Source organism: Euleptes europaea, chromosome 14, assembly GCF_029931775.1.
Source record: "Euleptes europaea isolate rEulEur1 chromosome 14, rEulEur1.hap1, whole genome shotgun sequence".
NCBI lineage: Eukaryota > Metazoa > Chordata > Lepidosauria > Squamata > Sphaerodactylidae > Euleptes > Euleptes europaea.
Window position 1 is genome coordinate 33,029,476 of NC_079325.1, and position 25,199 is coordinate 33,054,674.

A 25,199-nucleotide genomic window follows, 5' to 3' on the forward strand; every position below is an offset into this window, starting at 1 on the left:
TTTTCTTTCTTTCCTCCCTCCCTCCTTCCTTCCCTCCTCTGCATATCCTCTCCTAGGTGGAGGCTGGAGACCTCCAGGTGGAGGCTGGAGACTTGACAACCCCAGCCTTCCTTCCTTCCTTCCCTCCCTCCCCCCTCCCTCCTCTGCATAGCCTCTCCTAGGGTTGCCAACTTCCAGGTGGTGGCTGGAGACATGGCAACCCTAGCCTTCCTTCCTAGCCTTCCCTCCCTCCCTCCTCTGCAAAACCTCTGCTAGGGTTGCCAACCTCCAGGTGGTGGCTGGAGACCTGACAACCCTAGCCTCTCCCCCTCCCCCCGCCAGGAGATCTACACCTGGTATGGCCCCCGAATGATGTTATAAATGTGCAAATAGCCCTTGGCAGGAAAAAGGTTCCCCACCCCTGCTGTACAAAACTGAAGCAGAACTTAATAATTTGAAATAACAAATAACTTGTCTTTTGTTAAAGTTTTCTTTCTATTGCAATATGTCTTAATATATCTGTACCAAAACTGGAGCCATGCTACCGCCCACACACACACTGCTAAGACCCTCTGACTACATAGGTTCCCTGCAAAGCAGGGCTGGTTCCAGGTTTAGATGCAGTCCACACATCAGGAGAAACCCAGTAGGCACTGGGCCCCCATAACACAGCTTCAGCCCTTTTACAGGGTTTTTCCTCCCAGTATTGAAAGTCAGAATTTGAAAGGGGAGAGAAAATACCTTAACCTTCCTGAACATAAGAATGTAACAAAAGCCATGCTGGATCAGACCAAGGCCCATCAAGTCCAGCAGTCCGTTCACACAGTGGCCAACTAGGTGTTTCAAGAAAGCCCACAAACAAGATGACTGCAGCAGCATCCTGCCTGTGGCATGCCCCTCTGATACTGGAGAGAATAGATATGATCATGACTAGTATTCATTTTGACTAGTAGCCATGGATAGCCCTCTCCTCCATGAACATGTCCGCTCCCCTCTTAAAGCCTTCCAAGTTGGCAGCCATCACCACATCCTGGGGCAGGGAGTTCCCCAATTTAACATGGCAGTTCCCCAATTTTGCTCCATACAAGCAAAAGTTGTATCACTAAGAACTTACTTTCTAAGATTTATAACCTATGCTCACAATGTGGCTGTAGATAATATTCTGTCCTCAACATGTGCTTGCAGCCCACTCGCTTAGACCGAGGATGGTTTGTGTTCCCATTTGGTAAGAACCCCTGGTGGATCTACTTGGCCAGTGCACTTCCCGCTCTTTTGGTCACCATCCTGATCTTCATGGACCAGCAAATTACAGCAGTCATAGTGAACAGAAAGGAGCACAAGCTGAGGGTATACCATTTTCTTTCTTGCGGCTTGTTATTCCCCAATATTGCACCTGTTCAGGTTTGTCTGGTAGTGGTATATATAACCTTAAATTGAAAAAGAGGACTTGAGTACAAAGCTCACCTATGCCATAGGCTCATGGAGTGGACCTTTGGGAAGCAGAGTACCGGGATCTAGATTTATCATAGCATTTGTGTCCGCATACATATCCATACATGGCCATACCTGCTTGTACTCTTCGTGTGATAAATTTTGGCTAATCTGGCATTGCAACCAGATGCATCAGCGTAAATATTTTGCATCAGGGTTCCAGGTTCCTTTTAGACCCCAATCTTTAATGTTTGGCCATTCCTTCTGGTCAACTGATATGTGCTTTGGTTTCAGAAAGCTGCTGGTTATCACCTGGACCTGTTTTGGGTCGGCATCCTCATGGCAGTGTGTTCGTTCATGGGGCTGCCATGGTACGTAGCAGCCACCGTCATTTCAATTGCACACATCGACAGCTTAAAGATGGAGACAGAGACCAGTGCACCGGGAGAACAGCCTCAGTTTCTGGGAGTGAGGTGAGAGTTCTCTTGGAACCAACCTGGAAGGCTTATCCTTGTTCAAATGAAGAATATAGCAATGCCTAGATGATAAGGAAAGGCCAACATACCAGAGTGTAAGATCTTTCTATAGATGTACAAGCAGTTTCCAAAGGAAGCACTAGCTCTTCCTTGAACCTCCCCCTCCCCATATTATATGCATGTTATCACATGAATACCTTGCAGCCCACCAAGCCATGTAAGGTTAACCACAAGGGGGTTGATAAACCTCCCTTTTATATTCTTTAGTTGGCCAAAAGTCATGCATGCCCACTCCCATCCTAATCATTACCACAAGCCATCTGCTTTGATTTATAGTTATCTGTTTTGCCCAGTATCCTGAATAGCCCAGAGTAACCTGATCTCATCAGAGCCTGGGACAATAAGCAGGGCTGGCCATGGTTAGTACTTGAATGGGAGACCACCAAGGAAGCCTGGGGTTGCTATGCAGAGGAAAGCAATGGCAACCCATCTCTGCTCAGTTCTTGTCTTGAAAACGCCATGATCCTAGGGTTACCATGAGTCAGTTGTGACTTGACGGCACACAGTTATTATTTTACTATGCCCAATTTGCCCTGACCTGGATGGCCCAAGCTAGTCCAATCTTGTCAGATCTCAGAAACTAAGCAGAGTTGACTCTGGCAAGTATTTGGATGGGAGACCTCCAAAGAAATACAAGGGATGAGATGCAGGGGCAGGCAATGGCGAACCTCCTCTGCTTAATCACTTGCCTTGAAAATCCTACAGGGTCACCATAAGTCAGCTGCAACTTGATGGCACTTTACACACACACACACACAGAGTAGGTTTTGCTCACCCATTTGTCTTTGTGTCATCTCTGGTTGGAGGCAGGCAGTAGTGATTGGTATGACTCTACTCTAGCATGGCTGTCAGTCCACACATGTCCCATGACCTCAGAAAGAAACTTTCCCAAGCTCAGAAAGGACTGTTGGGGAGCAGAAAGTGGGGAAGATCCACAGCCATCAACACCTTATGCTGATAGATCACTGAATCCAACCCATAAATAAAAATCTCCTTGTATACAGAGCAAGTTAGGAATACTATACAACATAGTGGTACCTAATTGGCTCAGAATATTTTAATCACAGGGATATGCAAAAAGCCTGAACATTCTTTATGCCTAATGTTTTATTTCACTGTGTTTGACAGGGAGCAGAGAGTCACAGGAATAATCGTCTTTGTTCTGACTGGCATATCTGTCTTCCTAGCTCCTATTCTAAAGGTAAAGCATCCTTTACTGTTGTACCGGGGGATGCTAATCTGGTGAACTGGGTTGGTTTTCCCACTCCTACACATGAAGCCTGCTGGGTGACCTTGGGCTAGTCACAGCTCTTCAGAGCTCTCTCAGCCCCACCTACCTCACAGGGTGTCTATTGTGGGGAGGGGGAGGGAAGGTGATTGTAAGCCGGTTTGATTCTCCCTTAAGTGGTAGACAAAGTCGGCATATAAAAACCAACACTTCTTCTTTTTCTGAGGACCATTAACATCATCACAGATACAGGCTTAGTTTTGATTCAGAGTCAGCAACTGAGTTTCTCTTATAAGATCTGGAATCCGAATGACTGTGCATCTAGTTCCATGAGCTTAAGGGGGCTTTGAGCCTGTTTTCTTAGAACGCTGCAAACTCTGTTCCTCATACCGTACTCCATTTGGCAAGCCACCTTTAGAAAAGGAAGCCCTTGACCTGCCTAACTTAGCTCTTAGTATCCCACCAAGTGTCTCTCACTTTCCAAATGTTGTTGATATTTCAAAATCCACATTTTTAAAAAAACTGAGTTGATGTTTAATTAATTGATTCAAAAGGCAGATTAATCAGTTCTTTAATTGGCCAACAGCTCTAGCCAAGGGTAAATTGGCTATTTAACTTGCTGGGGAAATTCCCAGTGGGCTCTTGCCCTAGAGAGCCACAGGTAGCCAAGGTGAGCCAGGTTCGAACAATGCAGGAAGTGCTTGCAGGGTCTGCCTAGCTGAGACTGGTCGGCTAGACTTGATTGCTGCCTCCTCCTATGCTGTAGAAAAGAGCGAGAGTCCAGTAGCACCTTAAAGACTAACAAAATTTCTGGCAGGGTATGAGCTTGCGTGAGCCACAGCTCACTTCTTCAGAAAAAGCTAGAATGTGATTCCATCTATCCTTAAGTAGAGGCGAGTGAATTAGACACACAATGACAATGTAAATGTCAAAAGCAAGTAAATGACATTAGCAGGTGTGATTGGATTAGATGTTATATGCAGAGGGGTAGTAGGCGTGGAGAAATTAGCATTGGTAATGAGACAGGAATCCCAGATCTCTATTAAGTCCCGGAGAATGCATAGTCTTGAGCTTCATTATGTAATTCAGCAGTCCTCCTATGCTGCCACCCAAAGGGGAGGTGATGGGTAAAGCTGCCCGTGTTGTCACCACTGCTTAGCTCGGCTGTTTAATTTCCCAACCCACCCCTGGCCAAGACAGTCAAACAAACAGAGCTACTTAAGAGCCCCTTGTCCTGTTTCTCTTTCCGTAGTATATCCCAATGCCTGTGCTTTATGGAGTCTTCCTTTACATGGGAGTGGCCTCACTCAATGGCATCCAGGTAGGAATACTAATTGTGTTGGCATTTTTTCCATGGGTTTTTTTTGGTCACCGTTTTATTTTCCCATTCCCATTCTTGGGCAGTGCTTCCACTTCACAGTGAAATTTCTGGTTCAGAAGTGGAAAGTTAGGATTACATGGTGGAATGTGCTGCCTCGGAGGATGGTGGATTCCCCGTCTTTGGAGGTCTTGAAGCAGAGGCTAGGTGGCCATCTGTCGGGAGTGCTTTGATTGTGGGATCCTGCATGGCGGGGGGAGGGTTGGGGTCACTGGGGATGTGGGGGGAGGTAGTTGTTAATTTCCTGCATTGTGCAGGGGGTTGGACTAGATGACCCTGGTGGTCCCTTCCAACGCTATGATTCTATGATTCTACATTGCCTTTTGTTGCTTTAATCAGGCTGTAGCCTGATAGAATTGGTTGCCCAAAAGCTAAATAAGGGATAATTTGATGTTTTGGCAGCTATTGTAGAATGTAATTGCTATTTTCAAAGAGGTAAACAAAAGGTTGATTTTTTCCTATCTTTTTTTCCTCTCTGATTAATTATTAAAAATGTGAGTATTGACTCACTGTGGACTCAAACAGACATAAAAAGATCACATATCTCTGTCTGTCTGTAAGACACAAATTGCAGGTTTGTGCAGCCTCAGTTTGCCTTAGTGGAGGTTAACAGGTTTCTGTTCACAGCTCTAAGTTTCACAGTTCAAAACTGGGCTCCCTGCTTTCTCATTAGCATTCACAAAGGAAAAAATGTGTTTTTAAAGACTCATCTTTTCTCCTTTAAAATTCTAAATAACAGAAAAGACATTTTGCAATCCTTGTCCTGCAGAATTTGAGAGATATGAGGCCCAGTATCTCTTGCAACACTGCAGAAGATGCCATTTTTACCTTGCATGCTAAAGCTCTTGGGGTTTACAGCATTACTATATTGCCAGCTCAGCCCAAATACTGCTGGCTTAAATAACAGGTTAGGATGCTTGAGCAACTGGGTTGTGGCACAGAATGGTAAGCTGCAGTACTGCAGACAAAAGCTCTGCTAACGACTTGAGTTCGATCCCAATAGAAGTCGGGTTCATGTAGTCGGCTCAAGGTTGTCTCAGCCTTCCATCCTTTCTATGTCGGTAAAATGAGTACCCAGCTTGCTGGGAGTAAAGTGTAGACAACTGGGGAAGGCAACAGCAAACAACCTTGTAAATATAGTCTGCCTAATAAATGTTGGGATACGATGTCACCCCAGGGGTCCTTTTACCAAACTCTTCATGGCTGGATTATCCCTGAAAACTTTAATTTACCTTTAAGAATAAAAAACAGACTTCAGGTTGTTTTTAGAAGATATGGTTTAAATTGCCTTTTCTATAGGAGGAGATAAAATGCTTCTGATACATAACTATGGGTTTTTAATAAAAGTATGACAGGTGTGGGGCTTGTGCTTTCAGTCCCTAGAGTAAGACTGCCTTTGATGTTTCCCGTGTGTTCATGGGTTTCTGACTTCACTGGACACTCCTGCTCTGCTTGCCAAGCAAAGGGCTCAGCAGATGAAGCAGTCTGCTACATACAGAATGCCCAAGTGTAAGACCACAGGGCAAAAACTGTGATGACCATATGCTCAGTACTTAGGGTTATACACAATTCGCAGCCACTATGGCCAAAATGTCTTATACAGTCTTAATATTCAATATAACTACATTAATGAACATAATGATAAACATAAACATAATATCAACAAGCTCCAAGTTGAACACATGAATCTGAATATACTGAATCAGACCCTCAGTCCATCAAAGTCAGTATAGTCTACTCAGACCGGCAGCGGCTCTCCAGGTCCCAGGTAGAGGTCTTTCACATCACCTACTCGCCTAGTCCCTTTAACTGGAGATGCCGGGGATTGAACCTGGGACTTTCTGCATGCCAAGCAGATGCTCTACCACTGAGCCACTGTGCATCTGTTGTATTATATCTGGTAGTGCATTCACACCCTATACAAAAAAATAGGTTTAAAAATGATATCACAATGAAACAATCCCACAATGAAATTTGATTGTGGGATTGTTTCATTTTGATATCTAGTGGGGTTTTTTTGTATAGGGTGTGAATGCACTACCAGATATAATACAATAGATGCACAACTTGGAGCTTTTTGATGTTGTTTATGTTTATCATTATGTTCATTAATGTAGTTATACTGAATATTAAAATTACATAAGACATTTTGGGCATAGTGGCTGCGAATTGTGTATAACTTTACTTGTGCAGCACAAGCTCTGAATTTATTTGTGACAGTACATAAGGTTGCCAAGTGCCCTGTGGTGGCAGGAAAACCCCCACCAATCCACTGGGTTGCCCATTGACCAGCTGAGGGTCGGTGGGCAAGCATGCATGTGCGCCTGCACGCCCCGCACTGGGAGTTTGAGTGGTAAAAGGCCCCTTGCAATGCGGCACTTCTGGGTGTAAACCAGAAGTGACACGATCACGTCGGCGTGGCTGTGCCTCAGCTCTGCCCCAAAAGCCTCCCACCGGAGGAGAGGGGAGATCTGGCAACCCTATCATTACACCACTTTCTGTGCTGTTGGCAGTATTGTTATTCCTCCTCATACTTTCCAGCTCTAATTCTGTGCTTTCCCCCAACAGTTTTGGGATCGGTGCAAGCTCTTCCTGATGCCAGCCAAGCATCAACCTGATTATGTCTACCTCCGGCATGTGCCCTTACGGCGGATCCACCTGTTCACCGTGGTTCAGATCATCTGCTTGGCTGTTCTCTGGATCCTGAAATCCACTGTAGCAGCCATCATCTTTCCTGTGATGGTAGGCAGTTAGGCACCCCATTGGGAGAAGGCTATGGCATGTACAGTTCCACCCCATAAGCCCTGTTGGCTTTCTTCAGATTTGCTTTATTGTTATTTTTAAAAAATAGCAAAAGTACCAGTAAGCGAAAGCTGCCACTGTCTTACTTTGGGAGAGAATGCCTGTTTCGATAGTTGCCCTGGGAGAGGAAACTGCATGTCTACAGAATATCTCCCTGCCCTGGAGTTCATAAGAAAAATGGTTCCACCAGAGTCAGAAATTGTCAACCCTTCAGCTCTTTCGTATGCAAAGTTTTGAGCAAAGCCTAAAGAGACTATATCCTTCCCTATTTCTGTGTCACCTAGGCATAACCTTTTACCCCCAGTTTTGTTTTTTCCCCTTTTGGTGTGGGGGCATTAGATTTGGGTTTGTAGCTTTATCAAATTTCAGACTCCCTATTTTGATACATGGGCAGCCCAATCCTAAGGGGGGGCAGATCCGTGGCGGACGGGAGCGGTGTAGCCTCACCACCTCCTCAGAGGCTTCCCAGCCGCCGTGGAGGCAAAAAAAGAAGTTTTTTTTAAAAAAAAGGGGGGGGGAAATCCCCCATTGCCTCCAACAGGGCTGCATCGCCAAAAAAGGTGGTCAGCACCGCCGCAGCACGAGGGGAAGTTCCTGGGGCGAAAGGGCAACTCCTCCCAGGAATGCCCCCCATGCCGGCGTGGGATTTCCCTTCTGGGAAAGCCCTGCTGGCATGGCTGCACTGGCTGTGGGGGTTGGCTGCTACCGGACGCCAGCGTGTTTGGTCCCACGCAGGCATAGGTGCCATCTTGTTCCATGATAAGGTGGTACCTACGCCGGCATGGGGTCAGGCCAGCCCCTAAGGAGCTTTGGCCCCCCTCTTGAGGAATGGGCTCTTAAGGTCTCTTCGTGGTGTTGTTTCCCACCAACCTAAGTCTACCATATAATCATTTTATGAACCTGTGACTGTTGCATTTTTCATGAATGTATGTTAAAACTGGTCACTGACCAAGGTACGGGTTGATCTAATTCAGGGTTCCCCAACATGGTGCTCATGGGTGTCACAGCACCTGCCAACACCTTTCCTGGCAGTGGCACCACCAAGTGTTTTTTAGAAAGTGGGTGAGGCTAGATGGAGCTTTTGCCCAGCAGGGCTTCTGATTGGCTGTGCAAAAAAATTTAAATCTTGCTTTGGCAGCAACTGCCACTCCAGCACAAGGATTTTAAAAGGTATCCTGTAAAAAAGAACTTCTGCCTGAAATGTTGAAGATTATTATGATAATGGAGTTATGCAGAACTTTTCTCCCTGACATATTGCGATTGGTTCTGCCTCCTGTGGCAATTATTTTGTGGCTGCTCCCACCACCCTGTGTCAGAATTCCAAAGGTGCCCGCAGGCTCAAAAACGTTGTGTGCCCTGCCCTGATCTAATTCATGGCCATTTAAGGTCTTGGTTGGTCCAAAATCAAGCTCCCTTTTCCAAATATAAACTCAAAGGTCAACAGATCAGGCCTAATGCTAGTGACGATAAAGTTGATTGGTTTTAATCTTGACTCCGTTTAGATTTTAGCCTTGATCTTAGTCCGGAAGATGCTGGACTTTGTCTTTTCCCAACATGACCTTGCCTGGATTGATAACATCATCCCCGAAAAGGATAAGAAGAAGGAGGAGGACAAGAAGAAAAAGAAGAAGAAGAAGAGAAGCAACAAAAGCGAGGAGGACAGCAGTGATGAGGTTTGTTCATGACGCTTAAGTTCAGCGGCAAACTGCTTCCATTTGTCCCTTGCCGTGGACATTCGGCTGCACTCTTCAAGAGCCAGGCCTTATTAGTTCAGCAATCACACATAGACACATAGGGCAATTTCACTCTCAAAGCTGTTCATTTCAGAATAGAATAAGTACAGTGATAGCTGAACTGTATCTGGTCCTCCAGCATCCATAAACCTCATGGCCAGAGTAACCTGCAAGAACTCTCTCAGCGTCAAGCAGCAGGCCTTACTTTTTGTACATGTGTTGTAAGATTTCTGTTACAGGTAACTTCTCCCACAAAGCCCTACTGAAAAAAGAAAGGCAAGATGCATAGTGCAGCATGCTCATAAAATTAATGCAACTTACCCAGAAGTTCTCTGAGCCCTTCATTCTTCTTAAGACTGAAACTTTGAAGAGCTGGGGGGAGATGTTAAGAAATCTAAAACAAAGAAAATTCCCAACTTGCAGGATAAGCAACAAAGAAAGCAAAAGACGAAGCGCATCACACAAACTCAATGGTGTTTTTATACCCATTTTTAAAGTACACCATATTTTTAGAAATGTGTTACTCTGGACCTCTGAAAATTAAACACTTCTCTTTAGCAAGAAGAGCCTTTCTGACAAAGAAAATGAAAGTGTATCTGTAACTGGTATGTAAAGTTACTTGCGAGGTTGCAAACACCACAATTTCTTGTTGTCCATGTGCTGAACTGTTTGAAGTTTGCATGGGAAAGTACCATAGCTGCCCACATGCTCCTTCAAGTCATTTAAATGATCCTTTTCACATAGAAGGTGGGGACACCTTCCTATGTCCTGTTGAGATTCCCACAGAAACCACTGAGTGTGCCGTTTTGCCAGGAAACAGTACTTGAGGTGATGGACAGAAAGGATGAAAGGTGCAGGCTGGTCAATGTCGGTCTGCTGTATGCTGGGAAAGAGAGGGCTGTGGTTTGTTTTAAGGAATGAAAGACCAAGTTTTATGTATTTCCCCCAAACATGAGTATTGTGTCTGCCATACTGGATATGTCTGTACAAACTGAGGTGTTCACTGTCTCTTTCCACTTTTTCCCTAGCCCAAGTTCCCACCTCCCTCTGTTATAACGATCCCAATGGAACCTGTCCCATCAGAGCCCCAAAACAGTATCCATTGCACTGCCAGTAAGTAACATGCTCAGGTTCTATCAGATATTAAGTTAACAGCTAACTCTCAACCACTCGAAAATCTGCAGTGATTGGGGGCTGCACAAGAGCGAAACTTGCCTCTTGCACGTCTCCCTTTCATCTCAGTAGGGCCTGCCTAGGCAAAGTTCCTAAGGGGTTGTGCCTTTTTTATGTGACTAACCAAACTAACCCATAGTTGATGCATATCTTGACTTGAAACTGCAGCTTAAATGGAAAGCAGGGAGCAGCGAGCAGATTTAAAAGGGATGACACTTTCCACAAACACTCATAGGCTTTAGTGGCTTTGGGGACATTCCTTGCCTAGACTACCAACTTCCCGTCCCTATATTTTTCCAATTTGCCTTTTAAAGGGATAAACCAGCCAGTTCTCCTCGGCTATGTTTGCACATTAGTCTCCCAACAGGCAAAGAACCAGGTTGCAACTTTACAAGTGACAGCACTTTAAGTCCTGTGTAGGGTCTCAAATACTGAGCTCACCAGAGGTTGCTCCAGTTTGCTGTGTGGATTCTGCAGGTTGGCAATATATTGGTATCCATCAGATGTGCAGCCGTCCTAGGGATTTGCATGGGCACACAATATCCTGAAGGCTCTCTTGTTTTGCTGCCAGTTGAGAGTATGTTGACCTCAGTTTATCCTAATCCAGAACCTCACATGGGTATATTTTGATGCCTAAGGACCTGTTCCCTTAGCTGATAGAGTGGCACCACATCCTGGATGGTGATAGTGTTGAGTGTTCTGCTTCTGGTAGCAGAAGAACATTAAAGAGAAACACCGTCCCACTTCATTGTCTGAGCAGAACTCCAGTGCCATTGGCAAACATGCATTTGGGCAAAACATACATCCACAGAGGAAAAGCTGCTAGGAGATTTGGAGCAGAGAACCCATGGGCAGAGAAAAGATTAAGCATCCCTTCTCACCACTATTCCAAATTCCCCTTCTGGAGCTGCTTTTCCCATGTGTTTGCATGTAATATGTATTTAGGTCTTTAAATTTTTTGGAGGATTTTAGGGACTTCTAAACCTATGGGCTACTACTGTACATGATGTTTCCCCTCGCTTCCCTGAAACTTCTGGAAATTGAATTTAAAATCCAGTAATTGGCTGCGTCTTTGAGATGAATTGAAGCTGCATTCACACGAGTGAAGAAGAGCAGTGTAGGGGCAACTCAATTGTGTTGCCCATCTTCTGTACTAAGTATGTATGCTTCACTTTTTTGCCTGCAAGAAGGCTCTGATTCAGTGGAGTCATCAGAGTGTCCCTACCAAGAACAAGGTGAGAGGTTTCTGGGGCAGGTGAGGGGCTGTGGCTCAGTGATAGAGCCTCTGCTTGGCATGCAGAAGGTTCCAGGTTCAATCCCTGGCATCTCCAGTTAAAGGGACTAGGCAAGTAGGTAATGTGAAAGACCTCCGCCTGAGACCCTGGAGAGCCGCTGCCGGTCTGAGTAGACAATACTGACTTTGATGGACCAAGGGTCTGATTCAGTAGAAGGCAGCTTCATGTGTTCAGTTATTTGGGTGCCATTACGGGTGGCTGGCAGCAGAGTAGGAGGCAGACAGGTCCAACCCTTGGTCCATCTGCTCAAGCCCCACTGAAATGTACAGTGTTCTTGACCAGCTTTCTTCCATTTTAAAGAGTTTGTTCATTCATCTGCTTGGCCTCTGAAACAAATTCAGACATCTATGTTTCCCTCCAGGAAAAAGGTCTTCAAGTTGGAGCTTTGCATTCTGATTCTTCTCCTAATAGTTTAGACGTGGACCGTGGGTAAGTGATATATTTGATAATCTTGCTTTTTTCCACACACAGAAAAGATCCAAATTGTCAGATCTGTGCAGCTATAAGGGGTGATTTATGAATCTTTACAAAAAGTAAGATCTATTAAGGAAGCCCTGCTTCAGTTTCATGTGGACTCCTGCTCTCCACAAGAAAGTAGGTGTTCTGATATGCCACCCAAGAGTTTTGGAAGTCTCTGAGCCCCATGGAAATGAACATAGGGCTCTTGGCCAGGTCTCCTCTTTTTTAAAGAGTTCATTCATTCATCCATCTGTTCATTCTCTGAGGTAGATTCATGTTTCCCTTGTTTGGGTCCCTCTTGTGGCAGTCAGGAAACAAGTAAAGACTCTCCTGCTACATTCTGCTTTTGAAAATCACCCCATTAAGTGTTTGTATGATTGTTTCGAGGAGGGGTTTTTTTCAGCGTTGATCTTAATTTTCAGTGCAAGTTTGGCTTATCTGACAGTTTTATATACTTCTTTGGGAGCAGAAGTTCAAAAGGGGGTTTAGTAATCTTGCAAAGAAATGAGCTAACAGCAAGAAGGTGAGCTTATGACTACAAACATGACATTGACAATAGTAATAGCATTTATTATTGTTGTTGTTACATTTACCTTTTTGACAGGCAGACACACAGGGAAGGAAGCATGGCCGCTCCAGGTATATCAGCCAGGCACATTTACATATCTCTTGGAAGAGGAAAGCCTCCCGGAAAGTCCAGGGCCTCTCCCAGGCAAGGGTTTTGGGTCTAGGGGGTGGGTGGGAAGAGGGCCCCCAAGTAGAGTCTGTTTGCAGGAGGAGGGAACATAGACCTTAGGATAGCAAAAAGAGAACACACTGGTGCACATTCACAGGAAGCACTCTTGGCCTCTCCCCAACAGATCCCTTGAGGAAAGGATTACTTTGCACTGGTGGCAGAAAGTGCCGTCAAGTCACAGTTGACCCATGGCAACCCCGTAGGGTTTTCAAGGCAAGAGACGGTGGTTTGCCATTGCCTGCCTCTGTGTGGGCTGAGAGAGTTCTGAGAGAACTGTGACTGGCCCAAGGTCACTCAGCAGGCTTCATGTGGAGGAATGAGGAATCGAATCTGGTTCTCCAGATTAGAGTCAGCCACTCTTAATCTCTACACCATGCTGATTCCTGCTTTGCATTACTGGCACGCTTTTGAAAAGGAATCCAGCCAAAGAAATATGTCTGTGTACAAAGTTTTCATTAGAAAAAGCAACTAAGCATCTTTGTTAGTGTAGACTAGCTAATCCCAGAGAATTTCCCAGTCTATACTATCAAAGTGGCCTTCAGATTGATAAAGGCAGCATTCAAATGTTCCTCTTTTTGAAACAATATGTTTTGTTGTTAAATGTGCTAGCACAATTACATTGTGTACTGTGGAGTAGCCTTTGTCTAAACCCAGCTTAATTTTCCATCAAAACATCTCACTAAAAAAAATTGCATAGACTTTCAATTGTGCATTCCTGCACAATGCAGGAAATTCCCAACTACCTCCCCACTACACCCCCAGTGACCCCCTACTCCTTCCCTGGAAGATGACCAAGATGCCTTCCCTCTCATGATTTGCCTAAGGTCATAGAATCAGCATTGCTGACAGATGGCCATCTAGCCTCTGCTTAAAAGCCTCCAGGGAAGGAGAGCTTACCACCTCCTGAGGAAGCCTGTTCCACTGAGGAACCGCTCTAACTGTTAGAAAATTCTTCCTAATGTCTAGACGGAAACTCTTTTGATTTAATTTCAACCTGTTGGTTCTGGTCCAACCTTCTGGGGCAACAGAAAGCAACTCGGCACCATCCTCTATATGAAAGCCCTTCAAGTACTTGAAGATGGTTATCATATCCCCTCTCAGTCTTCTCCTCTTCAGGCTAAACATACCCAGCTTCTTCAACCTTTCCTCATAGGACTTGGTCTCCAGACCCCTCACCATCTTTGTTGCCCTCCTCTGGACATGTTCCAGCTTGTCCACATCCTTCTTAAATTGTGGTGCCCAAAACTGAACACAATACTCTAGGAGCTCCATTGACACACACTTTTCTAATCCGATTTCCAAAATCAACATGCACTGGAGTTGGCTGCCTCAATTAAACCCCGAGTATGCCAATACATTGGCGTATTATATTTCTGTTGATACAGCCCAAGATCACAGTTGCCTTTTTAGCTACCACATCACAGTGCTGACTCATGTTCAGTGTTTGGTCTACTAAGACCCCAAGATCCTTTTTGCACACACTACTGCTAAGACAAGTCTCCCCCATCCTATAATTATGCATTTGATTTTTCCTACTTAAATGCTTCCGGGCTCAATTCAAAGTGCTGATATTGACCTTTAAAGCCCTAGATAGCTTAGGGCCAACATACCTTAAGAACCGCCTTCTCCCATATGAACTATCCATTCATTCCAGTCATCTTCAGAGGACCTGCTTTGGGTGCCCTTGCCCTCTGAGGCTAGACAGGTAACAAACCAAGAAAGGGCTTTCTCAGTTGTGGCACCAAAACTTTGGAACTCCCTCCCCAGGGATTCAGCTGTCTTCCTCTATTGGTGTCTTCTACCGGTGGGTGAAATCTTTTTTGTTTTGTTTGGCATACACCCAATAACTACTGTTGACCCTCCTCCCTGATTTTGCTGTTGTATGTTCGTATGTTTTTACTGAAGGATTTTATCATTTTAAATGCTTTTTTAAAGTTCAGATGTTTTCATGTTTGCCATCTTGGGGGCCCTAATCCAGTGGAAAGGCGGCACAAATATGTTGTTAAATAATTAAAAACAGGCCTGGAGAAAAATGTCCTGTTCCTTTAATAGAAGCTTAATGTGTAGAAATGTTGAAGCTTAATGTGTAGAAAAGTTGAAGCTTTTCATTGTATGGAGATAAATACCATTACTTGGTAAATAACAACCCATGTTCCCACCTCTACTAAAAGAGAAAACCACAGTCACCATGAATTCTGCTTAAAGATATGTTTGAATGTACAGGCATACCTTGGAGATATTGCGGATTCGGTTCCCGAAAACCGCAATAAACGAGTCACACAACTTTTTTGGTTTCCCAGTGCATATAAAAGTTATGTTTACACTATACTCTAGTCTATTAAGTGTGCATTAATTATGTGTGACTATTAATTATGTCTAAAAATGTGCATACCTTAATTAAAAGATATTTTATTGCTAATAATGTGACACAGAGACACGAAGTGAGCACATGCTGTTGGAAAAATGGTGCCAATAGACTTGCTCTATGCAGAGTTGTTACAAACCTTCGATTTATTAAAAATGCAATATCTGCAAAGTGGCAGACTCTAATCTGGAGAACTGGGTTTGATTCCCCGCTCCTCCACATGAGCGGTGGGTTGGTTTCCCCACTACTCATGCAGCCTGATGGGTGACCTTGGGCTAGTAACAGTTCTCTCCGAACTCTCTCAGCCGCACCTACCTCACAAGGTGTTTGTTGTGGGGATAAGAGGGAAGATGATTGTAAGCTGCTTTGGGACTCCTTAAAGGTAGAGAAAAGTGGGGTATAAAAACCAACTCTTCTTCTTCTTTCTGAAGAAAGAGTGGATAGTGGGAACAGGATGAAAGGATGAGCAAACTAGCAAGAAAGGATTAGCCAAGACCTTACCCTGGGTGTAGGAGCAGGAAGGAAGTGGGAAGGCAAATAAGGCTTGGATGGTAGGAACCGTAGGCCAGGGAGTCAAGGGGACAGAGTAGGGTTTCCAGCTCTGGGTTGGGAAATACCTGGAGATTTTTGGGCGGAGCCTGAGGAAAAAGGGTTTTGGGGAGGGGAGAGACTTCAGGGCCATAGAGTCCTTTGCCAAGGTGGCCATTTTCTCCAGGTGAACTGATCTCTGTCGGCTGGAGATCAGTTGTAACAGCAGGAGTTCTCCAGCTAGTACCTGGAGGTTGGCATCCCTAGGACAGAGGATGGTTATGTCTAGGATCTTCTAGCCTCTGGCATGGATCTGTCCTTTTTTTGCCAGGTGTGTTGTTTGTTGCTGTCACCTGTTGTCAGGTGTGTTGTTTGTTGTTGTTTTTTTGCCAGGTGTGTTGTTTGTTGTCACCCCTAGCTATGACCCATGGGGTGATCATATATATGAACATGTATGAAATTCAGCCTCTCCAATCTCCCATGGGGAGACTGTGGTGAGGCTAAATTTCATATATTGCTTTGAACTTACATAGTACTCTTCAAATTCTTTTATTATCTCTTCTGTTCTAACTGCCATTTCCCCCTCTTTATTCGTTATTGCTGTAATTACATTGCCACTCCTTTTCTTTTTCAATCTGTAGACCAAATATTTACTTGCTTTATTACCAAATTTAAAACACTGTTGATGAAGAAATAATAAATTTTTGTTTACTCTCTCAAATTCAAGCTCCTCCAACGTTTTTTTAACTTATTTAATCCCTTTAAGAGTTTAAAGACTATGATCTTTCTTATGTTTGTCTTCTAAACTCCTTAATGTAACAATGTAAGTTTGTTTCTCTTTTTCTCTCATTTTTTTCTTAAATGCAGTAACACGAATAGCCACTCCTCTAAAAAAAAGCTTTCCCTACTTCTCAGATATTTTTGGTGAAACATAAGGATCATTGTTTAAAAGGGGAAAAAATCATGCAACTCTTTCTGCATTCTTTCTCTTATGCTCTGATTATTCAACCATTCATTATCTAAGTGCCTTTTCTCCAATTGAAAACTTATTGCTATGGAAGAATGATCTGCGCAGGACATTGGTACAATTGTTGAATCTCTAACATATCTTACAAAATCAATAGATACTTTTAAAAAGTCTATACAGGTATATGTATTCACTGTTCGCCAAACATCTATTAAATTGAACTGTTTCATTAATTTGGGTAGAGAATTTGTTTATAAGCTGTTATTTCGGATCTTCCAACCAAGGGACCTATCTAATTTATCATCCAAAGTAAAATTAAAGTCTCCTCCCATAATAACTACACCCTCCACAAAAGGAATTAAAACTTTAATTAGATCATTATAGAACATTAGATCATTAATGGGGCTGAATTGGATTCCACCAATTGGCTGAAAAAGATCAAGCTAACTGAAAAATATGTTACATATTTGGGTGTGAAGATAAGTCAGGACATCTCTATGATGATTGAGGATAGTTTCAAACCTGTAATATCTGATATTAAGCTAAAACTTTCATTATGGAAGAAATTTAATCTTTTCATTCTAGGACGGATTAACACTGTTAAAAGGTCGATTTCCCCAAATTAATGTATCTTTTAATGAATATCCCAATGATAATTGCAGATAAAACACTGAAGGAGGGGCAAAGAATGAGTTTATCTGGAATGCCAGAAGACTGAAGGTAGATTGGCTGCTAGCTCAATCAAAGTGGTCTATGAGTGATCTTGGTATCCCAAACATAACAGCTTACTATGACACAGCCAAGCTAACCTGGCTGTCATTATGGACTAAATTAGAGAATACCTCAACTGAATTAGTAATTGAGCAAGCAGCAATCAAAATGCCAATTAGGGCCTTTTTATGAGCTGTTCAAAAGATTAGGAAAAATGATTATAATAGGGGGAATGCAATTATAGATAATTTATTGATGGTATGGGAAAGAAATAGGAAGAAACTTTCTCCAATGATTTCACCATTAACATCAGTAGCTAAAGACTTAGATGCAATTCAATACTTTAAATTAATGTCATTGAATAAATGAGAAAGCAATAAATTAGATTGTTATGATTCGTTGGTAGTCTCTGGCAGTATGATCCCATATAAGGAAGTATTTAGGATAAGCAATGGTCAGATTTCATGGTTTGAATACTACCAGATGAAGCATTTCATAACAAACTTATCGGGTAAGACATAAAAATGAATTTGATGAATTACTAACACAACATTCTGAGAGATTGTTTTCTAAATTTTACCGGCTGATTTTAAAACAATACCCCAAAGTTTAAGCAAAAATGGAGCTCAGCACTAGGACACGAGGTATTAACAGAAGTTTTGGAATTTGCTTTATCATATGGATCTAAGTTTTCTATATGTTTGAATTTCAGGGGAAATCTATGAAAAATTATTCATCAGTTATATTTAACCCCCAAAAACAATTGCTGAAGGGTTTAACTCATGTTCTGGGTTTTGCTGGTATTGTAATACAGAATCTGCTGATTTTATCCACATGTAGTGATTTTGCCCAAGAGATGTTTCTTTTTGTAAAAAGGTTGCCTTTTTGGTGAGTGTTGGTTTTAAAAGGATCATAGAAAATAATCCAGAATGCCTGTTATTGAATTATGTACCAAGAATTCCAAATAGGTTACGAGATATAGCTTTGTATCTAATTATTGCAGCACGTTTTACTTTTGCATGTTATTGGAAGTCAAACAAGATGCCTGAAGTTAGCGAATGGTTCAATAAAGTGAAGTCTTTTGCTAAAACTTATGTCTCTCCAAAGGAATGAGAACTTTGATTTATTAAGGTCTGAGTGGTTTAAAGTTATGGATTTTATTCAGTTAAAAGTTAAAGAACTAAGAATGTAAGATATTTTTATTTGTTTTGAAATTTGTATGAATAAAATTTATATGATAAAGGGGGGAAATATATTGCTTTGAACTGCCAAGACAGCCCTTTAGCTGCAGGATTCCTGTTCAGTATGGATTTCTAACCTCCTATGACCTACTCTTCTTCCAGTATTACACTTCACCTGAAGATTTCCTGCCCATCATCTCCTGCATTTAACTACACCCGAAACCCCATCTGTGCTGTCCCCCAAGTGAAGATAGAGATGGAGTCGGATTATGAAGACACTGACACCGAAAAGCATCCTCGGGACATGGGCAATGAGACCACGCTATAGTCCCAGTGGTCCTGTATAAATACAAAATTGGGTTAATTTTTTTCTGTGTGAAAGACCATGGGGATATCTAGGAGCAAGGACCTTGTTCTCCACTAGAGAACTGAAGACTGAAAACCCTACATCGCTAGCTTCAGATCCTCCCCAGCAATTTGAGAATGGTACTTCAGGACTTCAGAGTCTGCAGGAACAAACAAAAAAATTAACCTGCAGGCAGCTCTGGTTCTTTGGGCAGAGAAACTGCATAATCTTTGGACTCCAACGTGTTTGGTTGTGACTGGTGAGAAGCTACCAGGTTGTACACCAGCGCTTTCCAAGTTGGACCTTACTGCCCTTTCTCATAACCTGTGTACCCATTAATTTTAGACTTGGCAGAGTCATTTTCTGAAAATAACTTTGCCCATTGCTTTGTTCTACAACTTGGGTTTTTAAGGGGAGATTGCTATTTATGTTCACCTGTGAAGACTGGGCGTTGAGAAATGGAGTACAGTGGATGGATGAGAAGCACAAAGCCTGACTCTTCTGTCACCCAGTATTAAAAATGATTCTTTAAGGACCAAAGCAGGAGAAAACCAAAACAGAGGACTATGCCTCCCTTGAATCCAAGCAGCTGGAGGAATAGTCACAGATTATGGTACACATTATATGGAAAGCCGGTGAAGTAAGCAATATCTACATGACTCAGTCTTCCAGAGGACTTAAGCTGATGTCCCGTGGATTTCAGTGAGCCTTCTCTCAATGGAACCACCTGGCTTTCTTCCTTCAGTATTTAGGCCATTTATAACTCCTCCACAGTCCTGTAAGAAGAGAACCTCTCTGTCTGGAATAGTGTCATAGCCCCACAAAGCTCATATGTCCCAATGGCAGGCTTCCCTAGCTTCAGTATCTGAAAATGCTCGTTGGATAAAGGCCAAGAAATTATAGGATCCAGTTGCAGCAAAGCAGATTTAGATTAGTTAGCCAGAAGTATTTCTGCTTATCAGCACGGCTGAACATGTTTTGCCCATGGAGTCTTCTTCCCTGAAATATTTTGCGAGAAACCCTGGCTGTTCCGTAGGAGGAGAAAGGGAGATGTTTCCCAACGTTCCCCAATTTGAAGGCCGAAGTCTCCCTTTTCTTTTTGATATATGAAAACTGTTTATCATTCTTCAGTCTTTTCTCAGAGCTAAATTTGGTAAACGGTTCTAAGTTATGCCAGTATGTTCTCTTTTTACTCTTTACTGAATTGGTTTATTCAATATGCCATTTGAGACAGTGAATTTAATCTTTCTCCTCTTGCCTGAATTCTGTGGTGCCTGCCCTAAATTTTATTTTGACAACTGTTCAGCTCCTTTAAAAGAGCATTGGAGAAAGATCTCAAGAGAAGGTACCTTGTACCCTAGACCGATGGGTTGTTCCAGACAGAGGTTCCTCTGAATTACCTTCTGTGAGGTCATTTAACAGTTGTAAAAATCTTGGTTTTTAAAAACACATTTTCAAGCTGTTCCATTCACCAAAGCACAGAATTCTTTGTTCAACAGAGAAATGTAAATCTTTATAATCTCAGCATACTTTTTTTGGGCTTTCTCTCAGAACTAGAACATTGGATTGGAGACAGGGTTTCCCCCTTGTACTTAGAATGCACTCTAAGAAAAGAAAAAAGGGACACTTACACTTTCCAGGTTTTGGTACTAACCTTGGGAGTTTAAGACCTCTGAAAAGTTCTGTTGGGGTTCTCTTGTTGAGCCTGTGGGACCTTTTATAATTTTGAGAAAGGGTAGTAGGTGTCACTACAATACAGCTGCCATAAGAAAGGGGTACAGCTGCCAACCTCCAGGTGGGGCCTGGAGTTCTCCCTGAATTACAAATGATTTGCAGACTACGGAGATCAGTTTGAAGAAAACAGCTGCTTTTCCTTGAAAAAGCATCAGTACATCTACCTGTAACTTTATCCCAAATCAGGATATTTCCATTTGTACTCTACAAAATGAAATCCATTGCAATCACCTACATTTCAGGCAATCTTGTCATTCTAGTAAGTTACATGCAGTCAGATTTCCCCTACACACATATAGGCATGCGCGCACACAACTCCCCCCCCCCCAAAAAAAACCACACACAACTATGGAACCTACAAGAGCAATAAGAGGGAGGCCAACACTGTACATTTCACTCAAAGTGGACTGGGAGAAAGGACCATCTCAAGAGATTCTAGACTTTGGGAGAAAATGTATGGATCACATGAAGCAAGCGAGCAAGCACCGGAGCATTTATTTTTCATTAAATAAGAAGGGTGTAGCCGAGTTTGTCGGGGGCTCCAATCTTACCCCACCAAGAGAAGAGGGCAAAAAGAGAGGAACAGATGGCTGAAGTTGATATGAAACAATCCCCAAGCAGGCAAACAGGTTCATTGAGAAGAGAGGGAAGAAGAGAAACACCAGATAGTGGTGCAGAGGAAACCAGGCTCCCAGCAAGGAGCACCTGGCAAATTACCTTCTACTTCTCCCTCCTTTTCCCAGCCTCTCAAGAGCTCTGCTCAACCAGTGCTGGTGCTGCCTGATCATTATTAAACCTCATTTCACCCCTGTCAGGGCCAAGAACTGGGGAGGCAAGGAAAACACCAGCACGTGTGTCATGGTGGCGCAATGGGGAGGAGTCTCAGTTGATATCTGGTCTTTTATTGTTAAAACTGCTTCATCCATATTGAAAACTGCATAATTAAATTTAGCTTACATTTAAAGACGATACCAAACCTGGAAAGCCAACCAAGATGATTTTAAACCCATTGTTTCAGCGGGGAGCCATGTTGATTTGCAGTAGAAGTGTCCAGTAGCATCTTAGAGACCAACAAGATTTTCAGTGTATAAGCTTTTGAGACTCTAAACTCCCTTCACCCTACTTGTGTTTGATGAAGGGAGCTTTGACTCATGAAAGCTTATACCCTGGAAATCTTGTTGGGCCCTAAGGTGCTACTAGACTTGAAGCTAATGGTTTAAACGCATTGGTGAAGGGACAGAGAACACCCTGATATTATTTTCCTTGTAGGGCTTGTTTTAACCCTTCTTTACTAGGGCAGCTTTACCACCAAGATCCTGTCTGCCATCTCTTCTTCTAGGGAAGAATTCCCCCCACCCCCAATTCTTTACATTCTCCGAGCTCACCATATGCTTGGAGAAGCAGCTGCAGACAGTCCAGGTACAAATGGTGATATGGCAAATCCTGATTCTGGAATTGTTTTCTACTCACAAAAACTGCCTTACAGCTTCAATGTGGAAAAAAAATACTAAATTTGCCGCAACAAACATAGCCAGTGTTAGAAGAGGCCGCCAGCCTGACTAAAGGTGGCCAGCAATTAGGAACAGGCAAGCTAATCTGGGTGGCCTGTGAACATTCAGTAGGAGCCGTCTATGACAGATGAAGGGAACAGCTGCAGAGTAAATAAAGGGCAGAATAGTGAGGCAGCCCTGCGCTGCTTTTCCCAGCAATGGACCCCTTTCTAACTCTTGTGCACAGCAGCCAATTCAAAGGGTCTGTGCTGATACAGACTCATTTCATTTGCCTAAATTGGAGGGACTATGCTGTTTTGAGGCCATCTGCTCCCAATTTCTATTTGCTCTGCCTGTTACTTGCCTTTTTTTTTTTTTTGGTTACTGTTTGGGGAGGGGGCGTGGCTCAGTGGTAGAACATCTGCTTGGCATGCAGAAGGTCCCAGGTTCAATCCCTGGCATCTCCAGTTAAAGAGACTAGGCAGGTAGGTGATGTGAAAGACCTCCGCCTGAGACCCTGGAGAGCCACTGCCGGTCTGACTAGACAATACTGACTTTGATGGACCAAGGGTCTGATTCGGTATAATGCAGCTTCATGTGTTCATGTGGATAATGCTATAATTAGGATCCAATTTCTTTTCAAAATGGATTTATGTGACCTGTCACACTGCAGCTCCTAGCTCAGAGGGTCTTTTTAAGCAATAGAACTTTAGCATCTTATAGGACATGTTTGGACCTAGTAATGGTTTACTACCTTGGATGACTTTGAGACATTTTGGTGGACAACTAAAAATGGAGCCTCTACCTTCAGATACCAGGCACCTGGTTGGCCACTGTGTGAACAGACTGCTGGACCTGATGGGCCTTGGTCTGATCCAGCAGGGCCTTTCTTATGTTCTTATACCCCGGCATCTCCAGTTAAAGGGACTAGGCAAGTAGGTGATGTGAAAGACTCTACCTGAGCCTCTGCCTGTCTGAGTAGACAATGCTGACTTTGGTGGACCAAGGGTCTGATTCAGTATAAGGCAGCTTCATGTGACACGGTATGTCTCTAAGTATTAATTCTGGAAGCAAAGCGGATGATAGCTTCTCCTTCTTGGTTCTGCCAGTGACCATGGCTGGGATCTATTACCCTGTGCTGTTGCAAAGAATATGTTGAATGAGGACTTTGGTCTGATCCAGCAGATAACAACTTCTGTTCCTGCCCTACTTGAACAAAATTGCATGGGCTTATAGGTTCAAGCATTTTCTTTTTACCGTAAGATATAAAGTTTAATAAAACATGACAATGGATTGGATCCAGACTGAACTCGCTATTTTCACCGAGTCCTCCTCCCCAATGCAGACACCCCTTAAGTCCTTCCTCAAGGTCCCCTTTCCTCCAGTAGCATTTCATGGAACTCAGTGGGAGGCATGAAAGTTCCATTCTGCCACTGGAAAACTGTGTGCATTGATAAAAACTTAACTTTAATATGAAATAGATGCTCGTTCCTTGTAACTTTGTAAATATTGCAGTTAAGCAAGAAAAACTTGAATCTGTTCTCCTATTTATCATGTTTTATCTGGCATGTTCACTATAACTGTTGGAAGCAACAACAGTAACAAGACAGATATGCCTGGTCAACCATCACTTCATTCATGTTTATATTGTAATAACTATTTCAACTTGAATATGGCCTTGTATATTTATCTTATTTTGTACCAGTACAGTTAGTCTTTGGTGCTTTTTAGTCTGCTTTTACAATAGTTTTCTAGGAGATGTAAATTCAAAAAAAATTGCAGAAACATTTCATGTAAACATGAGTCCCATTGAATCGTCACTACAGTTCAACGCCTACACACATACTTTTGTATATTCAAACACTGATTCTAATAGAACTGAAACCTCCCATGTAACTGTAACAAATTTATACTCCTTAACTCAAAATAATAAATTGTTGGGACTTCTATTTGTATTGTGCTTATTAAGTAACAAGAGCCCCATGGCACAGAGTGGTAAGCTGCAGTACTGTAGTCCAAGCTCTGCTCACGACCTGAGTTCGATCCCAACGGAAGTGGGTTTCAAGTAGCCGGTTCAAGGTTGACTCAGCCTTCCATCCTTCCGAGGTCGGTAAAATGAGTACCCAGCTTGCTGGGGGTAAAGGGAAGACGACTGGGGAAGGCACTGGCAAACCACCCTTTAAACAAAGTCTGTCTAGAAAATGTCGGGATGTGATGTCACCCCATGGGCCAGGAATGACCCTGTGCTTGCACAGGAGACCTTTTACCTTTTTTATTAAGTAACATTCATCTTAATGCTTGTAATGTCCCTCTTCTCAGCTTTTTTTTTTTTTTTTTTTTTGCCATCAAGTCACATCTGACTTATGATGACCCCAGCACGGTTTTCAAGGCAAGAGATGTTCAGAGATGGGTTGCCAGTGCCTGCCCCGCCATTCCTTGGAGGTCTCCCATCCAAATACTTGCCAGGGTCAATGCTGCTCAGGTTCTGAGTTCTGATGAGATCAGACTAGCCTGGGCTATCCAGGTCGGGGTTCTACTCAGCTAATGCCCTGATATTCAAACCGATTGGTCAGATTAGCATTACCACCTTTGGTGAGGGGGGCGGTATAAAACCGCCCAAAATAAGAGGGTTTCCAACAAAGTTAAACTCTGCCTTATTAGAACACGCAATGATATGCAATAAAACTCTCAAAGACAATCTTCTCTTTATTTAAATGCAACCTGTTATATCCATTGATATTAACGCTAAGCAATCCTGAGCAGGCGCAGAGAACCTCAGCCAGTCTTCTGATGAATGCCATGCTAGCTAGCTTTCAAGCACATTTCAGCCTTAACAAATGTGTAAGATTAAAGTATTCAAACTGGTTATAAACTGCTTTTGTTACAAGAGCTATTAAAATGCAATACAAATAAGGCCTTGTAGAAAACAATAGTAACATCTGACTCCAAAAATAGCTGCTGTGCAATCATAGCAAATAAGAGACACTCTTTTGGGCTGGCTGTTCAAAGGTGCACGGAGTAAACACTAAGATGCTTCTTGTAATATGAACATTCAATTCTTGGCCCATAGGTTACGGCTCTCTTGGATTTCAGAGCGCGCACCATCCGTCTTCAATACCCTACTAAT

The 25,199-nt window shown here is 43.0% G+C and overlaps 1 protein-coding gene across 1 annotated transcript in view; it reads left to right on the forward strand.

Moving 5' to 3' along the window:
* SLC4A5 (solute carrier family 4 member 5) overlaps positions 1-18,896 on the forward strand; it is a 76,535-nt gene extending 57,639 nt beyond the window's left edge. The window contains exons 18-26 of the mRNA XM_056860998.1: positions 1,165-1,326; positions 1,705-1,883; positions 3,075-3,147; positions 4,427-4,495; positions 7,121-7,294; positions 8,857-9,027; positions 10,116-10,200; positions 11,917-11,984; positions 18,665-18,896. Of these exons, the coding sequence (XP_056716976.1) occupies positions 1,165-1,326; positions 1,705-1,883; positions 3,075-3,147; positions 4,427-4,495; positions 7,121-7,294; positions 8,857-9,027; positions 10,116-10,200; positions 11,917-11,951 (948 nt within the window). The 3' untranslated portion in view covers positions 11,952-11,984; positions 18,665-18,896. The remainder of the gene's footprint in view (positions 1-1,164; positions 1,327-1,704; positions 1,884-3,074; positions 3,148-4,426; positions 4,496-7,120; positions 7,295-8,856; positions 9,028-10,115; positions 10,201-11,916; positions 11,985-18,664) is intronic.
* Positions 18,897-25,199: the final 6,303 nt, after the last annotated feature.